This window comes from Sylvia atricapilla, chromosome Z (genome assembly GCF_009819655.1).
Source record: "Sylvia atricapilla isolate bSylAtr1 chromosome Z, bSylAtr1.pri, whole genome shotgun sequence".
Taxonomy (NCBI): domain Eukaryota; kingdom Metazoa; phylum Chordata; class Aves; order Passeriformes; family Sylviidae; genus Sylvia; species Sylvia atricapilla.
The window spans coordinates 16231949-16239967 of NC_089174.1; the positions used below are offsets into that span (position 1 = coordinate 16231949).

The 8019-nt window shown below is 38.9% G+C and overlaps 1 protein-coding gene across 1 annotated transcript in view; it reads right to left on the reverse strand.

Moving 5' to 3' along the window:
- The window catches only part of SLCO4C1 (solute carrier organic anion transporter family member 4C1), a 28570-nt gene extending 21508 nt beyond the window's left edge, over nt 1-7062 (reverse strand). The window contains exons 1-2 of the mRNA XM_066338519.1: nt 6809-7062; nt 1341-1607 (exon numbers count right to left, since the gene is read on the reverse strand). Coding sequence (XP_066194616.1) covers nt 1341-1607; nt 6809-7043 — 502 coding nt within the window. The 5' untranslated portion in view covers nt 7044-7062. The remainder of the gene's footprint in view (nt 1-1340; nt 1608-6808) is intronic.
- Between the last annotated feature and the right edge of the window lie 957 nt (nt 7063-8019).

The window sequence follows — 8019 nt, forward strand, 5'->3', positions numbered from 1 at the left end:
TGAACATGTCCCTAATAAAGTTATCAATATCTACATTGATAACTTCAATGATAGATGTTGGACAGAAAGATGCTCTCTGGGATTTCAACTAAAATTGTGTGAAAGGGTAAAGATCTGTTGCAATAGTTGGTAATCTGCTCTTCCATACTGTCAATATCCTGTTCCAAATGAAAAAAAAGATCAGATTTAAAATTTTATGTATTAAATTCAGCTTCCCTTTCACCATAGTGAAGTAGAGAGGTCAATACTGAAACCAAAATCGTAGGACTGTAATAGGACTGTAATAGAGCCAAGAGAAAGTAATCTGTCATCCTCCTCCCAAGAGCTAAGCAGCTAATCCCCAAAACACTAAAGATGTTTTCTTTTGACCTTGTTCAGTTAATTTCTATTTCAGATCTTCATTTATTAGATAAGAAAAAATAGCTTGCCCAACCTTTTATACTAACATCTAGACAGGTCATAGAAGTGGACAAAATAACTACAAAAATAATTACTACTAAAGAAACTAATTTGACAATCAACAACCTTTCATCATGTTCCTTAATAGCTACTGATTTTTATTTTAGTGAGCACTCTAATATGCTTAGTCATTGAAGGTATAATTCTGATTAAAGACTGCAGTAACAAGACAATCTTAAGAGAATGAGTCATCTTGCCTCAAACACATCTGAATATTTCTGTATTATAGGTGTGCCTCTAAACTGAAATACAAATTGTTGGCATTAATCACTGTGCTGTCTTCCAAGAAAAGTTTAAAAACTAAGAGTTAGCTACACCCATTATTTAAGTCCTGCTTTGTTCAGTACTGCTTATTTCCTCTTTATTTCAAATAAATCCACAAGCTAAAATCAACATATTTTGAAAGAAAGCAGAGAAACTTGTTGAATTAATCAACATGCCTGTAAGAGTTCAAAACTACAAAGAAATGCAAGAAGTAGTCACCTTCCAGGTGAGATGGTAAGTCTAACAGCTTTAATCTCTCTCCTACATTGCTAACCTAACTTGATTCCTAGTCACAAAGAGATGCCAGATATTTTTTTCTTTAAAGTGAATTTTAATTTAATTCATCAAAGTAAGAAAAAAATAATTTTATTTAAATGTTACTTAAGAGCAAAAACTGATTTTGACACTCAGATTGCTTCTGGAAAAATAAAGTTCACTGTGCAGAAGGGCAGCTCTTCAACTTAGATATTTCAAAGAATCAGTTTTCAGTTACAGGTAGCACTCTTTTTTAGGACATTGTCAGAGATTAACTATGTTGCACCAAATAAGGAATTGCACTATGTTGATACAGAGATTTTAATTTTTTTGAGTAATTTCCAAAACAACCATAAACTTACCTTCAAGTTTACTTCCACCATATTGGTATTTTCCACTACCAAAGTGTGGTAAGGAAAATACAAGTGAGCCCAGTCCTAGCATAAACGCTGAGAAAGCAAGCCATCTTGGTTTGTGCCCTCTTTCTCCCAAGTAAGATACAAACAGTGACAATACACAAAAAGCAATGTCATAGCTTGCAGAGATTAAGCCAGTGAGGGAACTGTTCAATTCATAACGCTTCTCAATTGTTGAAATACTAATGTTAACCAGGCCATTTACCACAATACCTACAAAAAAAAGAAAAAAAAAAGGAGATTATTAATCAGAGATAATTTAATTCAATAGAGTTGCAGAGGTAAACTAACCCTTGTGTGATGAAAAAGTTAAAATTAATATATACTTATACAAGGCTCCTTTATAAGACATTTATTAGCTGTAAAATACAGGTACAGAGTAAATCAGTACAGTGCCAGCTTAGCCAAATTGCACAGGACTCATGTATTTGTCTGAAGCACAGATTTCAAACAGAATGCATTATGGTGTATATTAAGGTACTTTAAAGGCAATTTAGTCAAGGCTAAAACTTGCATTAGAATACACGCTATGGCTGAAGCAAGTTCAGAAAATAGTTTACAAATTATTGCAAACAACTAAATCCCTGCCACCACAAAGAGAAGATAAAAGAAGGCTTTTGAACGAACATGCATCCTGTATAATATAAAAAAGTGTAAAGCTATTTAAAAATTCTTTGCAACTGTTTCAGAGCAAAGAGGTGATTTACTTCAGAACAAGAAAGGTTTGCTCCTTGAATCTGTAACTTCCCTGAAGCAAAAGTATCAAACAACATGGAAATAAGGCACTGCACAAGCTGCCCTACTGAAACATGTATGAACTGCAAAAGAATTAACTAAAAGTAGAACTAAGTTAGAATAGCCAGTGCATGCTTAGACACTCAGTCTACAGAAAAATTTAATCTTCTACCCTCCTTCACATTCTGTTTCTGTGAAAAAGACCAGGAGTTCAGTTTTAGCAGTCCCAAAATAGTATTCAATCACAAGATAAATAGCTCTAACTATAACACTGTCAGCTAACCTTATCATAGTCTAATTAAATTGTGCCTATAATAAAACATATACCTGAAAAAAATGTTGTGAAGTCTTAGAAGTCAGAGGTAAAAATATGTTTGAGTTCTGTAACCTTAGAGATGACTGATGAGGATCTGCTATGACACAGGCCCTACAGTTACTCTTACTCTAAAATGAAAACATTTTCAACTGTCATTCTAAGAACAGAACAAAAGACTAATGACAGCAATGTGTTTAAGTTAGTTTTCAACAAGCATTGCACCATCCAGAAGTAAAACTACTTGAGCCAAACTTCAACATCTCCTTAAAGCACTCTAAGGTGTTAAAAAAATTACTCCAAATAAATCTGGCTGTTTTCTAACAGCCAAATTTCAGCTTTCTATATGGAAGGATCTCTTGGCAGAATTTTAGTTCCAATACCCCACTAAGGCTTCTTTATTAAGGTTGACTGCATCAGTTTAGTCATCACACTTAAATTTGTATGGGATTGACACAAGTACTCAGGAATCCTTCCAGTGCCAATAGTTACACATTCAGCAACTCCATTTTCCTCTTAAGAACCATTAACCAAAGAACAATAGTAGCATGGAGGAATGAACAAGTTTTTCCCATCTGCTAGAACTTCAAACATTTATTAAGGCTTTAAAACATCTTTATGAAGGTGTGCTACACAGCAAGTGGAAAGGCAGAACCTGGCTGATACTAACTTGATCTGAAAAACAAATTCCAACACTTAAAATTGTAGTATAGAAATGAGTTTAACTATTCTCAACCAAAACCTTCTTGTCCTGCCATATCCATTAGAGATTTAGATAGTGTGTACTGACACGTAAAATCCAGGTTAATTATAAACCAACTTTATTCAGTACCACAAAACACAGTATTTTTTTTCTTCATCCATTCAAACAAAAATACATGTTTTGCAGTTGTTATAAGAATAGTGGCTCTAACAAGAGGCACACAAAAAATAACAATTAAAAAGGCCTTGGTAAAACTACCAGCCTATAAAATATTAGTGATATTCAAAGATTTTTGGTAGATTAGACTGGAGCAGTCTCAAACTGTGGTTCTGTTGTTTTATTTACTAAAAATTATTAATGACATAAGAAATAAACAGCCTTCTTGTACTCAAAATAGTGAGGTAACCTCTAGCTTGTTTTCCACTATAGCTATGAACTGCAGCAGATCCAGTTACTGTATTATTAGATGCAATCATACATTTAGGCAACTCTAAGTGCCATACAGAAAGCAACTATTAGTCATGTAAAAACATTCTAGGCATGTATTCTGGAAATACAGGTTTCACATGTACTTGAAACAGAAAGTGCAAGAAATTAGAGTTAAGTCCCCCTGAAATCTTCTGAGAAGATGCAATACAGCATATGAGGTGCTAATGAAAACAATCTATTTTCAAGGAGCAGCTAGAAAATATTCTGAAAAATACATGCTTTCAGTTAGATTCACAACATACCAGGTAACTGCAGATAATCATCCTCTAAGTTCACTCCTTTAAAAAGTCTAGTATAAAAACTTATATTCATCAAGCGTGTGTTATGGATTATTTCATTAATCTTCAATGCATTAAGAAATAATCTTTTCTAGAGGTGCATTAAGATATATCTATTAAAATCGCCTATCTTCCTCAGTGATGGCTTCTGTAATTTTGAGGGTAAATCAAATGATTAGACCTGTCCTGAGGTGACTTTATAATCTTGGTATCCCCCATCATTTGTTCTGTTTATGCTGTGTACTGAGTTCTGCACCTTAAAGACTGGTTCCAAAAGCGAATGGAGAGAAGAAGAGTGCGTTTGTTTTCAGAAACTGCACTTGCTTTCCTGCATGCTTCACACAGACTGTGTTGTCTGCAGCATGGCCATGCGGGAGAGAGCTCTCCTTTGCTTTCTAGTTAGCTTTAGCAAGCTGAGGCAGAGAAGTTCCCTGCACTTGGAACTAACCAGCCCGCTCTGGGCTGAAAACCTAGAAAAAACACCAGGAGCTCAGAGCTGTGGCCCACCAGGGCCCGGGATGTGGAATTTCCAGCACAGGAGGGACTGATAAGAGACTGAGTGAGCCGAGCTATACCCTATGAACAGAATTCTCTGAATTTGCCATCTCATCAGAACAGTGAGAGGTTTTATTGTTTAATATTATTCATTTTTTATGCTTGTGAATACTTTGCTTGTTAATAAAACAGTTTGTTCCACTTTTTTTTCAAGGAAATCTCTTCCTGGACCAGCAGGGAGAGGGGTCTCTTGAAGTTACTCTCTAGAGAGACCCCTTTAGGAGTTTCCTCCCAAATTTGCCTTAAACCAGGACAGACCCAAACTAGAGCACAGTATAAGGTCACATAACTTCAAAACCCTAGTTGTGTTTTGTGTGCTTTGATCTAAACTCTGAAGCTGCAAGACTTATTTTCACTAAGTTTCACACATAAGTCTGAATTTCTTGCTAATGACCCTTGTTTTTTCCACATCACAAAAAGAATTGGAGCTCGTCTTCAGCATCCAGTTTCCTTTATGTTCTAACCAAAGGAAAGGTTCTCATCAAAAAATCCACCTAACACATCAAGTATGTCACAAGATCTGCAATAGCCATGCCTACACACCAGCTTCCAAAACAAACATTAAGTTTCCCTCCTCTAAGGCCCTAAACCTGAACTAGATTCATTAGGTGCCTGGCATAAATATACAGTTAGATAACAGAAGCAATAGTTGGATGAGTGGCACAAGCAGCATCCATAACCTTCTAAGGGGACAGAGATTCTTATGATACAAGCTGTTTTTATGACTGGGAACTCACCCAGACTACAACCAAGATGTTAAAGTATGCTGAATTTGTTATTCATCTTGACAATCAGATCAGAACAGGACTGATGTGAAGAAATTTAGACACGTTAGAAATATCCAAGATACTGTGTTTAGTCTAACAATATTTTCAGTGTCATATTCAGGGCATTTTTAATTGCCTATCCACACTCTTATGCCACTCAAAAAGTTTATAGGTGTATTCTAAAAGTCTCCTACTGCTCAGCTATTGAAACCTATGATACAAGAAGTTCTTCCACAGACACATCCTCCTTTTTATTTACAGAGAAAACAATTTGGCAGGACAACTGCAGCAGTAATCATCTTCTGATCCTACCAGCTGTAGCATAACCGTTCAAATTCAAGCAGAGTTAACAGGCTTATCCCAAAACTTTCTAAATACTCCTTTTCTAACACTAAACCTACATACTAAGACAAGAGCAGAATCTGAAGGGGCTAAAATCAGAAAACGTTCACAGAAAGACATACTAACACATTAGTTCATGCACGGGCTCTCCAAGCATCATAATTAGCATTAAAATCCTTCCAGGTTTTAATCAGAACTTCCAGTTCTCTTCTCCTCATACCATTCTAGTTGCCTCAGTATGGTTCCAGGCATATGGAGCCATTCAAACCCAGCATTTCTTTGATGTAGGCTGTTCTCTCCTCTAACATCAAATATCCAACATTCCCCTCCACCTCTTTACAAAAGTACCTGAATGAGTAAAAAGGATCTTTACAGCAAATTGTTCAGGAAACACCCTTCTTTTTTCTAGCTAGTCAAATACACTTGAGAGGTTATGAATACTGACCCAATCACTCCTTTTGGCAAACAAATATCCAAGTTCCACAGACCTCAATTTTTAATATTTTTTTTACAGTAATTCTTCTCCTCCCCAACCTTTTTACTTCCTAAATCCAAGACTTGCTAAGGCCCTAATCAATCATTACAGAAAACCAAAAACATAGACAAGAATTTCTGAAGTAAAACAACAGGAATTTAGGGAAGCTAAACTTCAGGTTACTCCCAAGGTCAACTTTTAGTTAAGTTTTAGGGAGACATCTACACTGATATTCACAGAACAAGATCACATGTTTTTGCTGTTTTCAAATTTACCCGAAGTCCCACCCAAACAGGCTGGGATAGTGCTTCAGTTAGCAAGCAGGTAAGAAAGCAGTGGGGTATTACAATTTAATATTTATATTGCTGTTTGAATCCCTGGCTTTTAAGTCTCAGCCTGTCTGAAGCACTATTTTCTTGTGGTCAGTGGGGATGCAGAACTGACAAGTGCATGAAGCAAACAGCTGGTAGGACTGTAGACTCAGCAGTGGTCAATAAAGTACATGGGGAAAGAAGACAGGAGAAACAGAGTGAAGCACAAAGAGTAACACAATGCAACTTCCCCATCCCGGGCACAAGTGTACTTTCCTGCCCCGAGTCAAACCATTACTGCCACTGCTCACTAACGGCACTGGAGGAACTCTGTCTCTCCTCACCCACCCAAAACATCCACCACTCCTTCCCCGCCTTCTCCCGCCCGCATCCCCCAGCCCCGGGATGGGGAACAGCGCGTGTCCTGGGCAGCAGGGACACGCTACCTTGGAAGATGGCCAACAGGCTGTAGGCAGCCAAGTACCCCTGGGGGTTGTTGCAGAGCTGTAGGGCTCTGGGGCTGCAGGAGCCCCACCCGCAGGGCCCCTCCTCCAGGCCGGGCCCGGGCGCGGCGGGGGCCGCGGCGTCGGCACCTGAGCCGGCGGGGCCCGAGTAGCACTGCCGGCCCAGGACGGCGCCGGGCGCCTCGAACGCCGGGTTCTCGATGCCGCCGCCCTTCATGGCGCCCCGGGCCGTTGCCAACCGCGGCTGCGAGCGGCACGGGCGCCCAACGCCCCGCTAAATAGCTCGGGGCAGGTGGCGGAGCTTCCGCCGCCCCTCCCGGGCCCGCCCCGCTCCGCGCCCGGGCCGGCCCCACACGGACCGCCGCGGGCGCCGGCCGCGGCTGGCGGGTCACGTCGATGTCCTCCAGCACCATTCTTTCTGAGGGGAAAAAAAAGAAAGAAAAATAATAAATAAAAATTAATAATAAAAAATAATAATAAACGTAACTGAGAAAAGTAATCAAGAATGGTTTTTTTTTTTTCGAGAAACTAGAAAAACAAAAACAAGCAACTCCCCCTCAACACATTAAAATGTTCTGTGTAAGTGTTGCAAAAAGGGAAAAGTTGCAAAATATATCAGCTATAGTACTCTCCCACTTCTTTAGGCAACATGATCTGCCCACAGCAAAAAACTCTGGACATTTGCAGATGCTATCCTTTTGAAATATTATTCTCTTCCTGTACCTCAGAAAGTTTCCACATGCTGGAGTTTCCAGTCATTAAACGCATTGCCTCAGTTGCAGACATCAATCATGAGAATTTGTTAAGGGCATAAGAAAGTCTGAGTTTGTTTGCATTTAGTATAAATTATTTGACTCATTTGCACAAGAGTAACTGGAAGAGAGTCTGGGGATCCCGACCGAGATCTGTCACCACTGGTGTTCACCTCTGGGCAGTACCAGTTAGTCCTGAAAAGTCCTTCCCCCTTAAAGAGCCCAAGACATCTTAAAGTCAAGAGAAAGAGGATTGAAACCAGAGACATCCGCAGTGACACTGTTTTCACGGTCAAAGCCAGGGCATCGTCTTAAATCCCTAACCATCTGTTCTTAGAGACAAGCACATATTTTCCGGTATTCATATACAGACAAGCACAGAAACTAAATGGAGACATTATTCTGTAAAAAGAAAACAAGTAAGTTAGACAAGAGAACATT